Source organism: Danio rerio, chromosome 12 (genome assembly GCF_052040795.2).
Source record: "Danio rerio strain M-AB ecotype USA chromosome 12, GRCz13ab, whole genome shotgun sequence".
Taxonomy (NCBI): Eukaryota; Metazoa; Chordata; class Actinopteri; order Cypriniformes; family Danionidae; genus Danio; species Danio rerio.
Genome location: NC_141032.1, coordinates 35,370,001 through 35,394,928, shown reverse-complemented (window position 1 = coordinate 35,394,928; position 24,928 = coordinate 35,370,001). Strand labels below are relative to the sequence as shown.

Here is a 24,928-nt window from a genome sequence, read left to right as displayed (position 1 = left end):
CTGCACTTTGACTTTATATTCTTTACTGTACAGCATTTCTGTTAAGTGACAAGACTTTTGTCTAAGCAAAGTCAGACCTTATTGCCTGAATTAAATAATTAAAAATCAAGGCATGGTCATATTTAATTTGGTAAAATAAGTGTAATCTAGAGGCCTTTGCCTTCATATAAGCCACTTCTGATACCAAATGATCAACTTGAAGTCAAGTTATTATTTGTTGTTCCAATAACCTAGATAGGCGACAAACCTCTTGTCAGGTAGTGTATAGTTCTTAGGTGCAAATATTAAGATATTAAACATGACCGTTTTAAGTGTTCAGGCAAAAAATGTAGTTAAGTGACTACAGATTTATCTAATATTGCCTTATTAAATGGCAAAGGTTGTTGCTATAGAAACTTAAAATGTGTTTTCATCATTTTTAAAAAGTACATTAACATTATAAAAAGAACAAACTTAAAATATTGCATGAATATTTAACAAAAAAAAAACTTCATAAAAACAATTTGGGGGCCAAAAAATGTATTGAACAAGTTGTAAAAATGTATAAAAAAATAAAACCAAAAAAAGTTCATTTACAATTTAACATTTTAAAAATAAATATTTTATTGTGTGTATGTATGTATGTGTGTGTGTATGTGTGTATGTATGTATGTATGTATGTATGTATGTATTCATTCATTCATTTTCCTTCGACTTAGTCCCTTTATTCGTCAGGAGTTGCCACAGTGGAATGAACCGCCAACTTATCAAGCACATTTTTACACAGCGGATGCCTTTCTAGTTGCAACCCAGTACTGGGAAACACCCATACACTCTCATTCACACACTACAGCCAATTCAGTTTATTCGATTCACCTATAGTACATGTCTTTGGGCTGTGGGGGAAACCGGAGCACCCGGAGGAAACATATGCGAACACGGAGAGAACATGCATTATCCACATAGAAATGCCAACTGACCCAGCCGGGACTCAAAACAGCAACCTTCTTGCTTTGAGGTGACAGTGCTAACCACTGAGCCACCGAATCGCACAGTATGTATATATGAATGTATGTATGTATTTATTTATTTAGACAGCACACAAACCACAGCTAGGAAAAAATAACTTTTTTGTGTATCTGAACATGTGTAAATCAACTAGCCCTGGTCTTCCATACTGTGCTTGTTGTTGTTGTTTTTTTTGTAACATTTCTGTCCACTCGATCCATTCTGTTTTCTCTCTCTGCTACTCTTTCTCTCCTCAGACCCAAAACACTCTTTCTCTGTCTCTCCATTTCTTCTCTACCACTATCTGGACTGTTTTTCCCCAGCATGCCGAGGGTGCTGCTTGTTCGGGTTAAGCACTCGGAGGACGACTGGCCCTGGGGACGTCATTTTCCATTACAGAGACAAGAAACCTTTTCTCTCAGATGAAGAAAGAGGGAAAAAGTCAGAGCCCTGAATTGGTTATGCTTCTTGTCGTGTTCTCTTACTCCCTCAACTTGCGATTCGTTTAGTCAATATTTAATGCCGGTGTTGTGCAGTATAGTTGTCTGTTGACCCCATCCATGGGTTTGATCTCCATGTGTCGTCTGATCTTTCTCCAGGCTTGTGCGCCGAGATGTGACGTAGAGTCTAACAACGTGGTACAAGCTTGTTAAAGGTCTTTTAAATCTGGATTCTTTTATTCAATGTTTTACATAATTTCAGCCAAAACATGAAGACAGGTGAGGCATACTGTAGAGTAGCTTCTCTCTTTAAAAAAAAAAAAATGTCCCATTTTTTTGTCTGTCAGTGAGTGCGCGCTGTAAAAAAATATTTGTAAATTTATTTTAAGCTTATTCACATTTTTGAATTGCGTTACGGGACCTTGGTCTTTCTTCCAACAACTTTTAACCATAGAATAAAAAAAGTGACATTTTTAAAAGTTTAACGTTATATATTGTCTCGGTTGGAGTTGTATATTATGGTGAAAAACCTTACAATCACCAGTACATTTTCTGTATTTTACAGACAATTTCAAACTCTTAAAATGATAATAAAAGCAGATATAAACATCCCAACATGCAATTCACAAGCGTAAAGAAACAGAAAACACTTGTGAATCACAAAATTTGGAAACTCTTAATTAACAGAGTTTTTACAGTGTGGTTGAGCAAATGAAAAGCAAATGAGAAGCATCTCAAACGTGATAAGGGGGCGAGACATGTCAACTACTATACAGTAGATCATTTGATTGTAGGGATATAATGATTCACCATGGTTTCAAATATGTGACAATTCAAACCGGTCGAAATGTTGAACGAATCACGATAATTTTTTGAACAGAGGGGGCGCTGTGCTTACAGGTGCAAACTACTGTCACAAACATCAATACACAAAAAAACAACAACTATTAATAAGCCAAACTACACAGATGATTTGCAGCTTCGATTGCTCTGACGAGTGCTATGGAGATCACTCCAGTGGTTTCATGGTGAAAGTGTTAAGATGTTTTTTCAGACTAAAAGAGAAAGTTGTTCTGTTACAGAACCAGGTATTCGATTATTTTTACCCTCTCCTTTTCAAATTAGTTTATGCATATTTTTTACAATTTGCTTATTATTGTTGAAAAAAAAAAATGACGGCCCGCACTCACACTACAATCTGGCCTGGGCACGATTACGTCATTGATGCTGCACTGTTCAGTGAGCGCTCTCGCTCAGCACAGAGGAGATTTCTCTGGTTATATCGTTTCAATCGTTTGATATGCAATGACATGCAGTTAAATATTTCGCCAAACAGTCCTTAGGGATGCGGTGACACGCAGACAGATATTTCGCCGAACAGATCTGCCACTTTTGGCGCTAATAAACAACATAAAGCCCTCGTGCTGCAGGAATAAGGAGGTCTGCTGAAAGTGTGCAGCTGTCCTGCAGTGAGGGGTTTGCATCATAATCTAGGGCAGTTTGCGTTCATTGAACAGTAAGAATGATTAATAAATCCATATGAAACAGTCCCTTAAAGTCACGTCTCGCTTTCAGTTTCGGGCTTTGGCGCATTTTGCACTCACAGCCCAAGTGAACCACGCTCAGGCCAACCTCTTCCAACCGGGCCAGGGCCGGCCAAGTGAACCGTGCCTGAGCCTGATTCAGCGCACTCACACTTCTCAAACGATCCGGGAAAGAGGCCTGGGCATGGTTAGGATAGCATAGTGTGAGTAGGCCCTAACACACTGATACAAACATCTGAAAATACATACAGTAGAAGTCAGAAATATTAAACCCCCTGAATTATTAGCCCCCTGTTTATTTTTTCCCCAACTTCTGTTTAACGGAGAGAAGATTTTTTTTAATACATAATTGTTTTAATAACTCATTTCTAATAACTGATTTATTTTATCTTTGCCATGATGACAGTAAATAATATTTTCCTAGATATTAATTAGGTTATTAGGTTAACTAGACAGTAGGGTAATTAGGCAGGTTATTGTATAACAATGGTTTGTTCTGTAGACTTTCAAAATATAGCTTAAAAGGGATAATAATTTTGACCTTAAAATGTTTTTTAAAAAATTAAAAACTACTTTTATTCTAGCCAAAATAAAACAAATTGTTGACAACAGACTTTCTCCAGAAGAATAAATATTATCAGACATACTGTGAAAATTTCCTTACACTGTTAAACATCATTTAGAAAATATTAAAAAAAAAAAAAACATTAAAGGGGGTTTAATAATTCTAATTTCAACTCTAAATACAGTATATTTTTTTTATTTCACTGGAATTGCAGCACACTGCCCTAATGCAATGCAAAGAAAGACAAGGACAGATAGACAAAAAAAGAAGAGGAAAGCCAGATGCATGATGTGCATTTAACACAACTGCTCACGTTATCCTTCATCCGCACACAGTCATGCACGTCTCACCCTGCCTGCAGCAACTAACGCCCTCTACACCCCACCTGAGTATAGATGTCAAGCGGCGTGATGTGTAAAGGCGGTATTTTTCTTCTTTAAGCAGGGCAGATGGGCAAAGTTTGGTCTGAGCAGGCCCAGGTTGAGCCGGTAGCCAAGCCAGACTGTCTTAATTAGGAGCTGGCCGCTGCCAACGGCAGGTGAACACATCTGGGACGCCATATTGGCCGCAAGCGCAGCAGGTCTTGGAAATAGTGCAAGCCTTGGTATATTCGACAGGAGCTGAAGAGAGCGATTCCCTCGTTTTTTTAACCCCCAAACTGCAACCCAAAAGTGAGCAGCAATACATCTCCACGCCACACAGTGTCTAGCTTCCATGCTGAGCGAGCCTGCCAGATATTAAAAGTCTCTGTCTTTGGAGGTTTGCGTTCGTTTTGCGTGCTGCCAAGGCCCGAGCAGCCCCAGAGTGCTATCAATTACACACATTCTGCTGAAAAGCTGAAATTCAGCTCTGAGCACAGACTGACAGGATTCAGCAGTATGTGCACGTTCCTGCGACGGCTATTGGACGTTGGCGTTTCCTTTGTCCCCTGTTCCTGCCCTTTGTTTGGAAAGAAGATGGCACAATCACAGCGTGTCGCACTTAAAGCACCTTATAATGAAGTTGAGTCCTCCCTTCTGTGCACACACACACACACACACACACACACATATTCAGGCATGTTCGCCCCACTGAGCTATACCTTTCTCATCAGTGCTTTATCCAACGTCATCATTTCTGCCTCCATAAACTCAATGGAGCTGCATGCTCCTCTCCTTCTCTCGCAACGCACTCCCTTCCAATTACCGCGCCAGTTCATTTATTCATTAACCCGGCAAGGAAAATCGAGGGAGACCTAATTCAAAAACAACCGTCCTCCATTTCTCTCCATCTGCTGGGGAGGCTTGATTCTCCAAACACGTTTAAGTGACTTAATCTGGTTAAGGTGCAGTTTAGCGTCTGTAGCGAGTTTGGGGAGGGAGATTGAGGAACGGATCGCCATGCCAGTCCATTTTCATTAAAAGCACTTTCCAATGACCAAACAGACACTGCAAGCGACATGCATGGAAGCATGGCCTAATCAAAAAAACAAGCAGGTAAAATGCAAAGCACTGTTGCACCTGATTACAGAGGCTTTGACTAATTTACTTAATTTGTCAAAAAGCAATGTGCTTTGGAACTGAGGTAGAACTCATTTATAGTGATTTGAGTGGTAGCATGCAAGCACACTTAAATGCTTAAACATGCTTTGGCTATTCAATGTGTTGTGTTTCCAAAAGCCATTAGTAGAATTTCCAAAAAGTGGAGAGGAAAGTAAAGTTTGGAAGCATAATTGCTATGAGCCTTCCAGCTCTGCGAAATATTGTAACGCCAAATTAGACATTATCCTACAGATGATTTACTACATGTTTTAATGCATATAAACAAACCAAAACATTCAGTGACCCAGAACATAATCCACAACACCCTCTCCCCCTCATTTGCTTTTAAAAACATCAATCTTGTTAGCATTCCTCAATCTATCTATTATAAACAATTTGACAAGAATAAATAACGTTATTGAAGAATGTCTGTTTTTTCTAATTATGTTAAGTGTATGATTTCTGGCAGGCTGCTATGTAGACTGTAAAAGTGTAAGTATCGTTTTTCTGCACAGTAGTTCTGATAATTCAGTAAGCAAAACTCATGTTTACACAATGATGATGCAGAATTTCACTCATAATTACAACAAGCATAACAGCAAATGTCATCTGCAAAACTTTAAAATGACAAATATGACTATTACTGTATACAGGTAAATACAAGCATCACTGTCATTTGATATGTGATCACTAATGGGCCAGTGATCACATAAATGTTGGGAACCTGTCTACGAAATACTGGATTTTTTTAAAGCATGGTTAAGAGTGCAAATAATGAATGGTGGAAAGGACAAACATGTATAAATCCAAAAATATCCAAAAATAACCTACACCCCCCCAAAAAAAAAATGTTTTGCCCACACAACTACCAGAGTACCAAGTGTACCAGAGTTTACAATCAAAGGGCTAGCAAGACAGCCAAGCAGGCACAGGACATCAACATGACGCCAGATTGATGTTGTACTCCAACATCATGAGATGTTGCAGTTTGTTTGGAAATGAAAATCGGGTTGACATCAGAACCCAACATCAGACCGACGTCAATGTCCAATATCAAATAGACGTTGCATTTTGGTCACTTTCTAACGCAATCTAAAAACAACAAAGTATCAATGTCTAATGATGTTACAGCTAGACATTTTGTGAATGTTACCAAATTGTCGTATATCAGATGTTGGATTTTGGTTGCCATACCCGATAAATAAATGTCAGTATTTGACTTAAATATGACGTTGGATAAAGACAGAGATGTCCAAACTTGGTCCTGGAGGGCCAGTGTTCTGCAGGTTTTAACAAGGACATCCCTGGATTATGATGTTTGCTCGACATTGGATTTTGGTCACCAACACAACCAAAAAAAAATCAACAAAATATCAACATAATTTCACGTTGTTATTATTGGACGTCAAAATAACATTGTCCTTACACTCTGACAATCTTATTATTGTTTTATGATGTTTTGTGTCTGCTAGGAACATTACAGTTTTTCAAGAGTTTACACTTACATATTGCTTGATGCTATTGTTGCAAGTTTGGCATGCTGTCCCGAGAGAGAACCTTGAGCTCGGAGATAATTGAGCCCAGGGCTCCGGCCTATTCAATGAGCATGTGAGGAGTACGAGATCAGGTAGTTCCCGAGAACTCCCTCTTGGAAAAGGAGGAAATGTGGAGATGGGGTGGATGGGGGATTCTTCAAAAAAATAAGATGAGGGAGTAATGCTTGTTGGGCTATTTATATTGGGTTTGGAATGATCAGATTGGCTTATTAATGATTACAGATGAGAGACCAGCTGGGATCAATCATATCACGTGCTCCTCTCGAAATTAGTTTGCAAAACTTCACTTCTTGCTGTCGCTTTGGTACACTTCTCAGATCAGAATCTAAATTTGCAAAACAGTAAGTGCATTTCTCAAAACAACATGTACAAATAGCAAAACACAATGGATCACCTGCAAAAGCCAGTCCTTGTTCAAAATCCTAAGTTCATCTGTCAAAACTACATTTTTGTCACTGAACATGTCAGAACCAACAGAATGGCAAGTCCTTGTGTCATTGTGTACGCATAAGACAGTCAAATTTCTTAGTCATGTTGTCAATGTAACAGTGTACTTCGGAGTTATGTTCTGACGTAAACTATGGCAAAAAGAAAATAAAAATGATCTATTTGTATTGTAATTTGTTGACAGATAATGACATTGTGATACAGAAACGAAAAGACAGCACTGCATAGCACAAAAAAAAAAAAAAAACAGAAGTAAAAAAAAATGTAAACACAGGACAATCTTCTTTGAGATGCACCTTCATTAGAAAATGTAAAGATTCACCTGGGAAAGATGTACCCATTCTAGACAGATTTAGAAAAAAAAGTCTAATAGAAATGTATAGAAAAATGCCTTATGACAAAACGTTATGACAACTTGTTCCCCCTGTTTGCACGTAAAGACTTAAGCCATGAACAAATGATTAAATGTTGTAGAGGGTGAGACTAAAATAATACATTTTGACCAACATGACATAAGGAATTGATATGTAGATAAGCTCATTGCTCATTGATATGAGATGTAGGAAACAGCAGAGAATTCTACATACTCATTTGCATAGATGTACAAAAACATTTGTAACTTGTTCAAAGGAACAATAAACTGCTTTTTTGATGTGCACAAGTTACACATTGATGTGAAAATTGAACAAGTAGTTTTGAGAATTTCAATTCTAATCTGAGAAATGGGCGAAAGCAACTGAGAAAAACTGTAACAGTGTTAACTAAAATCATAAGCTCTTTGTAAAGACAAAATTATGATTTTGGCTGGATCTCACTTAATAATATTAGAAAGTCAGTGTCAATGCTTATTCTACAAATAAAATAAAATAAAATAAAATAAGATTACATTAGATTAGATTTAATTTAATTTAATTTAATACAATTAAATTAAAAATAATACAATTTAAAAATTATTAAATTAAATTACATAAAATTAAAAATTAAAAAATAAAATTACATTAAATTAAATTAAAAATAATAAAATAAAATAAAAATAATAAAAATAAAATAAATCATGTTAATATATGACACAATCTTAACGTTACAACCAGAATCAAATGATGCTACATTTTCTGAGGATCGCAGCTGAACCACATCCCAATTCTGCTTGTAAAGTTTCCATCTGAAACACATCTGCATGCTCAATTGGGGAAGCAGTGAAAAACAAGATACCCTAAGAGATTTATACTTCTGATCCTCTGAAATCCTTTTTTATCTTAATCGAGTATAAGACAGTAAATTGCTCCAGCTTCGCCTCCTCCCTGTCCTTCCCTGCCTTTATGCTAATACTGTTTGACATCTTTCAGAGGAAGACGGAGCATCAATATTTATCAATTCATAATAAGACAGAGGCACTGACATGCGCTAAGATTACAGTTTAATTAAAACTTGAGTAGCCAACTAATATTCAGTTCTTAAACAGACACATCATACGCCAATGCATTATCTTCTCATTTAGATCCTGCATCATTGAGAAAGAAGGCAGACAGGGAAATCAGAAAGAAGAACATGACGTGCGGCTGCAAGATCAGCCCTATTCCCTTTCCACTGCTGTTCTCTGCTGTTAGTCGTGAATGTGTTTACTGAGTATGCCAGCACAGCCATGTTCCCTTATATTTCAAGACCTTCTTAAAAGGAAACAAATTAAAATAAAACAATAAAAGAAGCCCACATTAATAAGCACATGTGTTCTGTATAAATAAAACCCCAGACATTTCTGTAACAGGTTCTTCCCAGCCAAAACACAACGGATGCCAAATCCCAGCTGCCAGTGGGAAATCCTGAGGTGGCAAAGGGAGCAGAGAGGCATGTGCCAACAATGCCACCAATCTGGAGAACACAAAGTGGGCATTCACTCACCAGTCTTGTGACAAGGGGAACCCCGAAATGCCAAAAGTGATCGTTCAGCAGCCCGCTGTACACTACGTTTCCAAAGAGAGCAATGCTTCCTGTTTTACACAGCCCGTTTCCTGGTTTGGTTTCTAAGGGAGACAAAAAATTAACATTGGAAAAGGTTAAATAGTAATACGCAGTGACTGGAAACACATATTAATAATGCTTTTAAGAAAGGAAAAGGAAAAAGAGCAAAACAAACAATGAAAAAGGCAGGAAGGCAAAACTAATGAAGTAATGGAAAAAATGAAAGAGTAAAGAAGGAAGGAAGAAAGGAAGGAAGGAAGGAATGGAAAAAAGGAAAAATATAAGGAAATGAAATGAAAAGGAAATGAAGATAAGGAAATTAAAATTTAGCAAGAAAACCGTAACATGGGAGAAAGCTAACACAAACATGTAAAGAAGGAATAAAAAAATAAATAAAAGCAAAGAAAAGAAAGAATAAAAAATAGAATTTAGAAAGGAAGGAAGGAAGGAAGAAAGGAAGGAAGGAAGGAAAAAAAATTAGGTAAAATTTTATGAAATGAAAACAGCAAAATGGAAGGAAGATAAAATAAACATAAGAAAGGAAGAGAAAAAGAAATAATGAAAAACGAAAGGAAGGAAGGAAGGACAAAATAGGACAAAAGGAAAGGACAATTGAGGAAGGAAAAAAAAATTAAAATTTTGAAAAAGAAGGAAGGAAGGAAGGAATGAAGGAAGGAAGGAAGGAAGGAAGGAAGGAAGGAAAAATAGGACATACACAAAGCAGGGAATGCAAAACACAAGAAGAAATATCTTCCTTCCACACAAAAAACAAAACAAAACAAAAAACAGAACAAAACAAGGAGACAAAAAGCATAATACGGAAGGACAGAGGAAAGTAGGAAAATAGAAGAGGAGGAAGTATGTAAGGAAGAAAAAACTAACTGAATAACAATTAAAGCACAGTGAGAAGGACAAACTAAAATAACGCAAAATAATGTTTAAATAAAATAATAAGAATTAATGAAAAAAATATTCAGTATTGGGTGAGTAAAACAAAACAAAAACAAAAAAGGAAGAGAAAAATGAATGAAAGAAAAAAGTAGGAAAAAAGAAAAATGAATTAATTAATGAAGAAAAAAAGAAAGAAAGAAAGAAAGAAAGAAAGAAAGAATCAGGGTAAAAAGAAGAGGAGAAATAAAAGGAGAAACAAGGTTTTCCCCCTTGAAACCACATGATTCCTGATGCACGAGACAAACAAATATTGAAACAAATAATAAACAATTTGAACATGTCACAATTATAAACACACTGTGCCCTTCAGTCTGCGCGTGAGTGGCACAGTGTGAAGAATCAGTGCTTGGCAAGTGATCAACAGAGGGGTCAGCCCAGCTTACACAGCAAAGTAAACTAACAGCTGCATTCAAACTCCTTTGGGTAACACACACACTGGTTTTGTAATATATTTTATACAAAAATACATATTTAATGGCCTTACCCTACCCCTAAACCCAAGCCTCACATGAAACCTGTAGCAAAGTCTGACTGTTAAGCATTTTCGTAAACCACCTTACAACAAGCTCATACCCATGTCATTATAAACATGGTCACACTTTATTTGTATGTTCCATTTGTTGAATTTAAGTTACATTGCATCCACATGCCAACTAATTTTCACTAGACTTTAAGTAGAAAGTTGGTTTGGGGTTAGGGTTGTTTAGGGTTAGTGTAAGTTGACATGTACTTGCAAAGTTTCTCATAGTCAGTTAAATGTCTGTTGGTGGAGCAGTCTCAGCAGATATTAAGCAGACAGTCTACTAATACTCAAATGGACAATCAAAATAAAGTGTTACCACACACATTTTTGTTCTTGTAAACCACCAAAACCAGTACACACATGCAGAGAGACAAACAAAACGATCAGTGCTTACAAAAAGAAAACCTAACTCTGACATCACACTAAATCCCAACACCACCACAAAAAAATAAAAAATAAATAAACAAAAATCTCCATTCCCATAGTCTGAGAGCGGACTCAGGGAAGCGCGTGTGAAGATTGCAATATGTATTAAATTATTCCTAATAAATGCCAAGTGCAGCAAAAATCTGCATTATGCCTCAAAACAATAGTGAAGCGCATATTGTGGAGCACACCACAGCAAGCCATGCATTCATTATTGAAAAACAAAAAGTAAAAAGGCCCATTAAAATGTCACTTGTGCTCTTTGTGGCTGCGGCGACACATGAGTTTTAGTGTTATAAATGGGTCTTGCGTTATTGTTTATGGTGGCTGCTAGCCGCAGGCTACCCGGCGGTGACTGTAAAGTCCACGGATCACACACCACGAGCCTCCGATGCCGCTCCCTCCCTCTCTATACATCAGCCCATGAATATTCATGCCACAGGGCTGCGCTCCAGCCAATCGATCACAACTATAACGCATTTATATCCATGATACATGTGGCTGATTTTTTGGTGTCTAGAAATAAAAAGATATGGCCTAATTAGCAATAAAACAGCCAGCGTGTCGCTTCGCCGTAGATTTGGAGGCCGTGCGGCGTTCCTGCGCTTTTTTCACAGGTGATGTAATTCAGACTGCGCCGGCGTTGCATCACAGGCACATGTCGTAAGGTGAGACTTGAGGCAGGGAGGGATGGCTGTCATTGTGTTTGAGGCTTCCCTGCTGTCTGTTGGCACCGGTTGAGGCATCCTTTGGCATCCGTGGGCATGTTTCTCACCACGCCTCACCTGTGATTAATTATTGACGCCAGATAAGAATGCAGTAAAGTAAAGCTGCACTGACATGCTACACTGCAGATACATTACAACAACCCCCCAGGCTGCTTTCACTATCTCCCTGTCTCTTTTTCCTTCTGCTTTTCCCTCACATGCTTTGTCTATAAAGCCCCCTTCTCCTTCTCTCTCTCCCTCTCTCTGACAACCTTTCCTAACTCTGTCTCTATCTCACTCTGCCCTGCAGTTTGGCAAATTTGACAAGAGCTTTAAAAACTGAGCAAAATGTCAAAGTTGTCATAAACAGTGTGTGAGAGGGAGTATTTTTGGTTTGATAAGGGGGCAATAACTGTTTGATTTAAGGCAGAAAAGAGTGTCATCACATCTAAATCTGCCATCAGCGCATCTCGGGCCAGGGTTTGTCGCTGCGTCGCTGCGCACTCATGCAGATGAATGGAGGAGTTTAGGTTGAAACTGAGACTGCATTATCTCGCGTTTATCTGCAAGGATGACAATAAGCGGCATAAACGATCCCGGGCTGATCTGTGGGGAAGATCCTGGCTTTGAATCTCAAGTGCAATGCAAGAGTGGAGGATTCTAGGTCTCCACATGAATCATGTGGAAACATGATAATAAGGGAAGTCATGTATATAGAGATCTTCATGTGATACAACTCTGTAAATTAGGAAATTAGGAATCCAAAAATTGAATTAAATTGAATTATAAGAGGATTTCGTATAAGAGGTTTGCTTTTCATTAGCACAAGTAACAGCATTTTGCTATGTTAGACTACAGTTGGATCAGAATTGTCCGATGAATGAGACACGGGCTGAGCCTGGAGTTCCCCTGGCTCAGGTGCTGATGAGACTGCAGTCTTCACCCCGCGTGGGGAAGCAATATTTGTCTCATTAGTTTTAGTCCTTTTGGCAAATGTCTCAATTAAGTTTAGCTGTTTAAAAAGAATTTACTCATTTTGATCCTTATTTTAAACAATTTTAGAGTGGAGAAAAACCGGCAGCAAAACTAAAGCCAATAGATTTCTTTACCCATCTCCCACCATTCAAGTTCATACACGCTTTAAACAAAAAAATGCACACCTTTATTTATTCTCATTCTTGTTTGCTTTGTATACTGTATAATAATCAATTTAAATGATGTAAAAATAAATAAATAAATAAAAAAGCGGCATTAATTCGAGCCCTCCAAAGGTATGCGCACAATACGTACAGCCGTATGGCTGCAGGCGCCACTGCTCTTGTCCTTCCAACAGAGTTTGTTCTGATAGATTGTAAAAGCCTGTCCTGCTTATTCAAATTTGTAATTAACAGTGAAAACAGTTAGGCTTCTCTGAAACTGTGAATATTTCACTTTAATATATATCAGACTTGTTTTGAAGCACTTCACCTCAAAGTTTATTTGTTATTCTTTTTTATCTAGTACTTAACTGACCAACGAAAAATACATTAGAATTAAGATACTAATTATAGCAAACGAAATACGTTTAAAAAAGACATATTTTTTAAAGAAAAATATACGAATTATATTTTTGTTTGTGCCCGTCTAACTGTGCGATGATGATTTGTTCTGCTCCTTGGAAAACTAGGATATAATTAATGCTTCATTGCTTCACAGGTGCAGGCAGCATGTTTAGGCAAAGTGTTTAATAGTAATATTGGCAGGAAAATATACATTTAGATTTCAAAGAAAATAACTTAATATTAAAAAGGAATCATAAATTAAATCCTATCAATGTCAAGCCAATAAATAATGCAGCCTAGTTGTCTTTTTAAAGATTAATGAAGAAATTATAAGGCTTTGTTTCATTGTTTATCTTTAATTAGTGAAATATCTTTGATCTTTATTTAGTTTCTTTATTACCTATCAGAGTATTTACAGCTAATGTATCCCGTCCAGTTGTGCCCTCTGGCTGCATATTCGCAAAAACACCTAAAAAACAAGTTCTTACTCCTGTAAAGCAGCGGCGGTACAATGTACGGCGGTAATGGCCATATTAAAATGTCACCTACTTTAAATTGGGAATAATTTTGGCCAGTTCTCTTTGGAAGCCAGGTGATGTGTAATGTTTCAGTGTACGCCATTTAACTGTAAAGTTTCAACAAAACTTGCTATTGAGTAAAACTCTTGAAAAAGGATTCATGCAATGTAACAGAATACTGCAACTGACATGCCAAATATGCATCACTCAAACTCCTGATATCACTTTCACTACAGCATCACTAACATCAGCAACAATAGGTATGAATTTAATGAATCACCAAACACACATGTTTTAGCTTTTAATATATTCAAATGAATAAAAAAATAACCTGCATCTTGAATGGCCTGAGGGTGAGCAAATTGACAGCAAATATTATTTTTGGAGTGAACTATCCAATTAAGTGTTCCCTCTTGTACTTTTAAGAAGGCCCTTTGTATAATACAGCAAAAGCTTAAAGATAATTTTTCATATTAGCAAAATAGACATTAGATCTGAAATACCAAAAAGATAAACCTAAACAATCAATTAAATATTGAGATGTGTAGCTTCCTAGCTTTCTTTTCAAACATTTAACAGTCAGGATGTGTCCAAATATCTAGATATGTATTATTTCAGAGTAACCCAAATGTTTTCAGCCGGTCCGAATGTTATCAATTGATTGAATGGGCGTTTCAGTGGTTATCAGCTTATAGATAAGGGCTAGTAGGAGCTTTCTGCACCTACTAGTAGGATCAGAAGGCTGTTATCATCTATTCACATGTTTAATCAGCTATAGATCACATACAGCTGCCGGAAGTTAACAATAATTATTTATATTATTTATTAAATTTCACATTAATTGTATTTTATTAACCTCTAGCCCTACCCCAACCCTAAACCCATCTGTCACAATAATGTTAAAACAGATCTGGAGTCTTCTCTATTAGTATAACTGATTAACCATGCGGATGGATGATAAAGCCTGTTTTATACTTCTGCATCAAGTGATAGCCCTGTGCTTTCCAGTGCATTATTGCTTCTGCATGCTGTTTGTGTCGTTCTGCAATAACACTTCCGAAACGCAGAAGTATAAATCAGCCTCAATACTCTTCTGAGCAGTAGGGGCCCTACTGACCCATATATATCAGCTGATAACCACAGATAACACCCATTTAATCGAGTGATAACATATAAAGCGGGTGATGTTTTGAAATTTGCTTGCAGTGTCTTTCTCTTAAAATGGATGGCACATTCATACATTTTTAAACACTGAGCTAGCACCCAAACACATTTAGGGGCTATTTTACACAAAATAACTACACACTGTGCAGCGGAATATAAAAATCTTATTTTGTAATTCATTGCCAAGTGAGCAACAGGAATGACATAATGTCTGCCTTCTTCCGGCTGAAAGCTTCCTCCCCCAAGCCCTGCATCCCTGGCAGAGGCCATCCTGTCCTGGGCCCGTGCTTCCATTAGCCACACTGACCCGGATCTGTTCTGGCAGTGCTCTGATACTAGAGCCGTGGACTTGGCCCTTTCTCTCAGCGGGGCAGCTCTGTCAGGACCTTCGTCCAACCCAAACACACCAGCCACACCAGCCTGTCCATATGGCCATCCCACCCTGCCTGTTTCTGGGCCAGAGCCTCATTCACATGGGCTGGAGAAAAAGAAGTCCTCTTCTTCCAGAGCCCTCTCCAGGGCATCACAACGCCTCTCCAAACGATGTATTCATTACCCCTCCTGTACCCTGGGGATGCTCAAAAGCCTTGTTTCAGAGAGGGGAGTGTGGCTGTGTCTGTTTAAACACTGCTCCAGTCCTACTTAATCATGTGCAGTTGGAGGGGCAGTCCGTGCCGGAGCTCTGATTAATACAGCATGAAGCTGTGGCGGCAGACATAGCTGCGAGGGACGCAAGGCATTAATAACTGCATGCTGCCACTACCTCTGCCTTCTCGAAGTCTAGAGAGACCATGCGTGCAAATACCAACTCATAAGGTGTCATAAAGCCTGGACACTGTAAATATCATCACGAGGACACTAGCCTACTGTTACCGCATTAGTGCACAAAAACTGTGTGCATTTTCATGCATTTGACTGATCATAGCTAATCATTGTCATTCAGAGGTTCTCAGTAGTTAAATATGATGATCGTCATCCTTATTGACACAATTACAGGATCACCAATTCAGAGAGCAGGTGTGTCCAGTCTTGCCTCTGGAGGGCTGCAGTCCTGCATATTTTAGTGGTGCAGAAATAATGTCAGATCCCAGAAGAAGATTTTTTTTCTCGAAGTGGGTTTATTCGAGATTTTCCAATGAGGTTTTTAATTAAGATTCTTTATTAACAAGTAAAACAAGGTCTGTGGTAAACATAACTTCACCACATATGCATATTTTATTCTAGACACCCCAAAAATTCTCATTGAGTTATTAGCACCATACGTTTCATACAATATACACAACAGATTAAACGTTTATATTTCTGATATAGTGTGTGTCTAATTTATGTCGTAGAGCAAAATGTTAAAGTATTCTTACACTTCCCATAAGAACAATCTCGAGGGAATCTACTATGTGTTATTTTTCTGGGTTCCAACTCTGACCTCTGGCATCAACAAGGTATTTTCATGGACAGACCTGCAGCTCCCTGGATATTTTCTATTTTTTTGGACTGTCTTCTGTAGACCCGAGAGATGTGTGAAAATCCCAGTGGATCAGCACTTTCTAAGATACTCAGACCAGCCTGTCTGGCATCAATAAATGAAGCTGATCGCCTTGACCACGTCTACATGCCAAATGCACCAAGTTGCTGCCATGTGATTAGCTGATTAGATTTTTGTGATAAGATAATAATTATGCATTTATTTAGCCATACAGCAACAGTTTGACAGCACAATGATGTAAATAAATAATAAACAGTCACAGTGTCTTAAAAAAAAACCCTGTTGTTTACGGCAAAGTTGACATTTTAATAGCTCAGCACAAGCTTTCATTACTTCTTCAAATGTGTCTCTTTATAGCTGGTAATGACAGAATGCTGATTTGCTGGCTTGGATTATGTACAGTATTATGCGAGAAAGAGATCAACCGAGCAAGTCTGATTTTCTGCATCTGTATTCTTGCTTCGGGTTGGTCTCATCTTCATAATAAAGTATTAGCTTATAGTTCACAAAGAGAAACAATGTTTTATAAACAAATAAACATTAGATGCTAAGCTAAGCTAGACCACTACTGAAACATTCATCAGTTCCTGCAGCAATCAAGAATAGCTGATCATGGTAAGGCTGTTCTTGCTAGTTACGTAATTGCTAATGAAATGCACATATCTCCACACATCTGTTGGTTAAAAGTCTAATCACATCGCTACACTAATGATTATAGTAAATGATCTAAATGTATTTATATGTATTTTTATATTCTAGGTAAGGCATCAAAACAAAAGAATGTTCGTCCAATTAATCAAATCTGCGCAGCTATTCACGCAGATCCGCCGTTTGCACCATGTTCACATGAGAGAGAGTGACATCGGTAAAAACAAACACTGACCTTTTTAAAATCCTGAATCAATATTAGAGTTACTTTTGCACACTAGAGAAAAGACGACACCATGGCTGAAGTATCTCTTTTAGACAGGTAATGTTTTGTTTTAAAAGTATTTTAGTCAAGCAGAACTCATGTAGATTTGGTTTTAACAATGGACTATATGCACAGAAGTGTTGTTCAGCCACTGAAATCTTCCAGTGAAAGATTTATGTGACTATTTTCAATTTCATAAGGGACCTTTTACAGCATTGATAATGTAGATTTTTTTTTAGTTTAACAACAAAACATCAGTAAATAGCAATAATCTGCCTAGCCTGCTTTACTGAGGTGAAGCTGGTTTTATATTCACATTGGTTTACTTTTTAACAATGGCAACGTGTGACGCGCTCCCTATATTGTTTACCATGCTCCTTCTTATATTTGGTCTAAAGCATGTAAGCATGGCTTAGTAATAAGTGTAATTCCTTCATGTCCCTGGCCAACCACCAACATACAGTAGGTGCTTTAGGATAAAGCACGTGGGGACATGAAACAACTGAAAATGTGCTAGATATAATACAGTTTTTTTTTTTTCGGAATTGTAGTATTGTAAAGTACTGTAAAGTTTTATAACTGGAAAATGACATGATCTAACAGGTTGTCTACCGTCATCTTCACAGTGCGTGTTTATGATTTCAGAAGGTGTGGCTTTGGTTGGCAGAAAACTATTGTGCTTCATAGATATTATCTTAACAGAGAGCATTTAGGCAGATCACCTACTGCACATTTATTTTACAAATCATCACCTTGGAATTATAAGCTTCTATCTGTGTTCAGAATGATTATGAGATTATGAGCTTCAAGGTTTTTGCATTCCATAGCAAACAGTATGTGTGTAACATTTGTTTTCGTTTTTTTAAATAAAAAGTCTTAAATTGTAAATAACTTATAAAAAAAACATCCCATAATGTAAATAAGTTGTCATTTAATAATCTCAAAAACTCAATTTTGACAAAAATGTCAGATAGAACCATATAATTCTAAGGTGATGAAATAGCTGCTGTCTTTATAAATGATCCCCATATGTAAGATTGGCTCTAAAAACTATAACATGTCCTCCATTCCCGGCAAGCATTTTTTGTTTTTAAAAGATGTCTAATAGATGTATAAACATAGTCGTCTTGGCTAAAACAAGATTAAATTTGGGCTGTCAGTGAAAATCTAATAGACATCAAAGAATAGGCCAAAACCAGACAATACTCAAATAAACTGAAATGAATGACTACACATATAAAGTACAGTATGTCTAATCTGTCTTTTTGATGACTAGTCTAGTTTGGGCTATTCTTAGATGTCTATTAGATTTTTACTGACAGCCCCAGTTTAGCCTTGTTTTAGCCAAGATGTCTACTTTAAGATGACTTTTAGATGACTATTAAACGGAAAATTGTTTGCTGGGTTTCAGCACTCAATTTGAGAGATGCGTCAGGTGGATTGATACTGATAACTGTGAAGCGGTTCCTGCTAGTGCTAGAACTGGAGAGACCTCTCAACTTATCAGAACCCATCTGTATTTTGTGCTCTATAAAAGTACTTACCGATCATATGATCTTTTTTTTCTGATTATTGTAAGGATATACAAGCTTGAGAACCACTGACATACATAAACATATATTTAATATATTGGTAACACTTTATTTTTGATAGTCCATTTGAGTATTAGTAGACCGTTTGCTTAATATCTGTTGATATAAGAAACTTTGCAAATACATGTCAACTTACACTAACCCTAACCCCAACCTAACAGTCTGCTTATAATCTAATGAGAATTAGTTGGCATGCAGATGCAATGTAACTTAATTCAAGAAATGGACAATAAAGTGTGACCAATATATTTGAAGGAATCATGGCCATATTTGACTACGCTGAAGGAAAAAAAAAACTACCCTGTTTCCCGCAGAACAGATCTAATACAATAGTTGTAGCCTGGATGTACGTGCATTCAGAATTTGACTTATCTGTATAAAACCCAGCAAAGGCGGGGGAGGTACTTTTTTTGCACTTGAGCGCGCTATTGACGAGAGCACTAAATAAATACAATGTCATCAGCCGAGCACTAAATATGCTGAGGTCTCCAACCTGAAATTAAAAATCAACCAGAAGGCAATATTGATGGAACAGGGGAAGCGATAAAATCGGGCAAAATGAGCTTTTGAAACTTTCTCCCTGCCATCGTTGGGAGATGATTGTTTGTGGGGGTTGGCGTTCTGCTGAGTGATAAAAAAACGACTCGCACCCGCTGCTCGTTTCTTTGTTTCCGCCCTTTTGCTTTACGATTCTCTCATGCGCAGAGTTTTGTGATGGTATGTCCTGGCACAATTTATTCAAATATGAGTAATCAATGCCCGATGTCCTTATAGATTACTTTGAAATCATAAAAGAGCCTTGACAGGAAATGCAGAGTAATACAATTTAATTAAACTGCATATCCTCCTCCCCCTGTGCAGCCGGCTGATTAAAGTGGCAGTCAAATAAAACAGCATTTAATTGGCATACAACACGAAAGCTGTTTGCATGTTTATTTAACATTGCGACGTATTAATAAAAAATTAGAACCCTAATTGGCCTAACTTGTGCAGGCAGGAGCGAGCTCCTGGCTCCACTTCCCCCTACAGTTTAATGGACTGTGACTGAAAAATAATCCCAGGCTAGTTTAATATTTCTGCAGTCATACTTGATGAAAATCCCTGCTCCCATTGGCCAAGAGCCACACATTAAAAAGCAATCATGGATACCTGGGCCTGCTGGTGAGAATCCCCAGTGGAACGGACCACTTGGAGCGGCCTGGCAGAGAGAACCGTCCCGGCAGGGGGAGGGTGAGGATCATTAGCGTTTTGCATATCTCCAGTGTGCCATTGCGCAGGTTCATCCCCAGCCAGCTTCCCCCCCCCCCCACAACACTTCAGAGCCCCATGTCATCCCACCTGGCAGGCCACCAGAGACATCTGGAAAGACCCTCCCGTATGCTCTTTCTCCCTCTCACACTTATGCTTGCTTCACATTTGTGCTGCTTTGATCAGTGACCAAACATCTCAAACGACCTGAACAAACGTCCAGCCCAATGAGGCACTTGCTGTCCCGCTACTGTTTATTTTTGTTTACTTTATGATTTATAACAACATATTTGGTAGAATCTGAAAAGCGGTGAAATAAAAACATCTGCTTTTTATATGAATATTTCATTTATTTAATTATACTGTGCAGTACACAAACACACACTCACACACAAACATACAAGTATTATTTGTTGTCAAATATTTTATTGTTATTTTAAAATAACAAAAAACACTAATAAATAAATAAATAAATAAATATGGCCATTGACATATTTGTTTTTATCATTATTTTTATTATTACCATTATTTAGCTTTAGATGATCAAATTTTGGCTAGAATTTAAACTTTTTTGTAATGTTAAATAATCAATAAATGAAATGTAAAAATAATTAAATGACAAATATTAATTATCAGAAAAAAATGCTGTAATTTTTATAAATTTGAATATACTTCACAGCTTTATTGTATTAACATATATTATATTATATTATATTATATTATATTATATTATATTATATTATATTATATTATTTTATATTATATTATATTATATTATATTATATTATATTATATTATATTATATTATATTATATTATATTATTCATTTTCTTTTTGGCTTAGTCCCTTTATTATTCAGGGGTCGCCACGGCGGACCGAATTTATCCAACACGCTTTATGCAGCGAATGCCCTTCCAGTTGCAATCAATCACTGGGAAACACCCAAACACTCTCATTCACACACATACACTATGGACAATTTAGCTTACCTGATTCATCTATAGCTCATGTCTTTGGACTATGCAGGGAGAACATGCAAACTCTACACAGAAACGCCAACTGAGCCGAGGATCGAACCAGCGACCTTCTTGCTGTGAGGCGACAGCACTACCTACTGCGCCACTGCGCCACCATAATATGTTATTATATTATATTATATTATATTATATTATATTATATTATATTATATTATATTATATTATATCATATTATATTATATTATATTATATTATATTATATTATATTGAATTAAAATTAAACTAATTTATTAACTAAATCTTACAGGAAATAATGGCGATAAAGTGTGTGAATTTAAACATTTGAGTTTTGTTGTGATGTATTAATCACATTTTCATATTGACTTTGAAACAAAGACTATAGAATACACAAGCCTTGTCACTGACGTCGATTTGAATGGGAAAAAAATGTAACGGTCAATATGGCAAATGAAGCCCCGCCTACTAGTACAGGAGCCAATCATCAATCGATGTATAGACTGACATTTCTCCGGAGCAGACGCTCAGACCAGACGTGTGCTTTTGGTTTGATGGTCAACAAACATGCTGGAATACTTGTTTCACAGACAGAAGAAATATATATATATATATATATATATATATATATATATATATATATATATATATATATATATATATATATATATATATATATAAATAAAGTTTGAGATTGGTTCTATTTTTAATGAACCAACTATACTTAAAAACAAAAGATTTCGGTTTTGTAATTTGCATGAAACGAACGCAAAGTACAGTCTGTGCTGTCAAATGCACATCACATGACAGCAACTACTTAAATATCCACAAACTTCAGCAACCTGAAAAAATGCAGATTTGGTTGCATTCGAACGTTTAGAAACTAAGTTTATGAGATGGTTGTTGTTTAATTTTATTACTGATTCCAAATATGTAAGGTAATTGTAAGCTTGGCAAACAGTATTGGAGAATTTGATGTTTCCCCATTCAGAAAGAATGCCTGAGCATACTGCCTGAGAGGTATTTGAAATACGGCCACTGAGTGAAATGACTTGCCTTAAAGGTACTTTGTTTGAAAACACAAATTATTACATAAATTCGGTTATCTAAAGACAAGGCAAACACTTAAAGTACTTTAATTGTGAAATACATGTATGAATATCATAATGACTGACAATAAACACTCCACATACCATAGATAAAAGACCACTGGTGCTTTCTTGCTTAAGCAACAATGCGCAACATATCACCAAACAGACGTCTCCACATGGCTGAAATGGATGGATACAGTGGAAAGAGAGAGACATAGACATATTTCTGACAGCGGTATACTGTATCGCTCCCCAACAATCACTCAAAAGCATCAAACAGCACCTTCCCAGACTTTTCATTCATTTATATTGTATAGCAAGAGCCGCAGCTTGTTTTAGAGGGAGAGAAAATACCAAGAAATAAATACAGTGACTCCCTCCTCAAGATGACTGGAAATTTGCCGCTCGTTCTTGATCTGCTCTGTTTTGTCACCCACAGCTGCCAGAAGATTCCCAGGAGTCAAAAGTCACAGAGGCTTCGAGTTCAAACTCCTCTGTCGGTTTTCATTTACTGTCTCTCTCTGTGTGTGTGTGTGTGTGTGTGTGACACAACTCTGAGGATGACAGTAACTGAGAAATGCATGCCGTAAGGTGATGAAAGCACACTGAATCCAACTGCTGCTGGATTAGGGATGTAAATAGTGTGTGACAATATAATCACAATGGCAACGATAAGCACTAAACTTAATTTAGACTCCTTTTTTAAAACCATCGTGCAGCTCAATGTGCATTAAAAATAAAATAACAATTGCACCACTCCGACAAATACAGACATAAAACCCAAAATGGCCAATAAAGGCAAGTAGAAAGCTTTTTATGCAAACAGTTTATTTTAAACTATTCCTTTTTTATTGAATTTAAAAACCATTCACAGTGTGTGCCTGTTTTTTTTTTTTTTTTTTTTTTTGGATGGAATGGTGCAGCTATCTATTTTTAGTGTGAAATATATATAAAAGCAGATTATCATTGCATTTTATGGTTGCTGCTATTAAATCAGTGCTTTTCACTTTTATATCAGCACACAGACTTATTTTTTTAATTATTTTTTTATTTTTTTGTATAAATTTGTGAACTTAAAAGCTTAATACAGTACATGCATCAGCTAAACCTAAATAACATTCAAAATAAAATTACTTAAACTTATCTATTCATTATACTTTTTAAATATATTTTATTGATGGAATGGTGCAGCTATCTATTTCTTATGTGAAATATATATAAAATCAGATTATTACTGCATTTTATGGTTGCTGCTTCATAATCAGTGCTTCTCACTAGATTTTTTTCAGCACACAGACTTATTTATATATCAAATGTTTTTATGAAGCTCTACCTTTTTATGTAAATTTGTAACCATAAATGCTTAATATACAAATCAGCTAAATCTAAATAAAAATCAAACCATTTTGGCAAAATATTAATTAATTAAACATATAAAACGTTTATTATTTAAACTTATTATATTTTTATTATATTATTTATGTATATATTTATTACTTTTCCATGTACATTTTTATTACTATTAATTATTTTTTAAAGTTTTATACACATGATATACACATATGTCCTCAAGACAATTAATGAATAAATCAAATATTAAAAATTATACAGTGCTTTATTTGTAAATGAATAATTTCTGGAACTAAACCAGGGAATAAAAGTTACTGTAACCAATGTCCACCAAACAGTTTCCGTTTTCCCAAAACATAGCATTACAAACTAGTTTTAGCGAGAAATAAAAATCTTAAAATTTTTTGACAGAGTTAAATTACTTTGTGCTATGTAATGTTATGGGTCAACCATCAATAAACAAACAAACAAACAAACAAACAAACATGTAGCTACAAACATTAATCATATGAAACATCGCTATTCAATCTACTAACACCACTGACATTCAGTTCACTTAACTATTATTTGCCAAGCGAAAGTGACTCACTGTCTAATCTTCAAGAAGAGCTCACAGTTACATCTTCTGTCATGGTTGCAGACTGACTTGAGATCGCTTTGCTTCTGTCTCCCGTTATCCTGATCCAGGGGTGCAATTTCATACCTTCTTGACATCTTTTTTGATCAGGCTAATTATCAGATTTACATGTGGTTAAAAAAAAATACATATTATATATATATATATATATATATATATATATATATATATATATATATATATATATATATACATATATGCCTGATTGCTTCTTGAGCATTTGAAAATACAAATATTATTTAGGTAGGCTACTATACCATTATTTGTTTTCACACACAAAACAATAATCACCAAACAAAGCGAGTGATTTTAACCGTAAGAAAGCTGATTGGTCGAAAGTGACTACCTTTATGTTTGTGAGAGCGCATACGATTCACAGAGCTTTGCTTGTTGTTTTTCAGTTGGACTCAATCACATTCTCTCTGACATGCAGGTATTCATCACACAACAGTTATTGCCGTATCAATTTAAATAAACTTCGGACTGCAAAACACGAATCACTGACATTTACCAGAACAGAATCCAACAAAATCTGGATTTATCTGCACTGGATTTACATACCGATTATAATTATTATACAAGTAAAAAAAAAAAAAAAAAAAAGTCAATTGTTTTATTTCAGCTAGAATAAAAGCAGTTTTTAATTTTTTAAAACCCATTTTAAGGACAAAATTATTAGCCCCTTTAAGCTATTTTTTTCCCGACTGTCTACAAAACAAACCATCGTTATACATTAACTTGCCTAATTACCCTAACCCACCCAGTTAACCTAAT

General features: G+C 36.3%; 1 protein-coding gene across 36 annotated transcripts in view; it reads right to left on the bottom strand.

Annotated features, from left to right (window-relative positions):
• rbfox3a (RNA binding fox-1 homolog 3a) overlaps positions 1-24,928 on the bottom strand; it is an 886,893-nt gene that overhangs the window by 277,334 nt on the left and 584,631 nt on the right. For all 36 annotated transcript variants that reach the window (XM_087276601.1, XM_087276616.1, XM_087276621.1 and 33 more), the window contains one exon: positions 8,959-9,080. In XM_087276601.1, the coding sequence (XP_087132727.1) occupies positions 8,959-9,080 (122 nt within the window). The remainder of the gene's footprint in view (positions 1-8,958; positions 9,081-24,928) is intronic.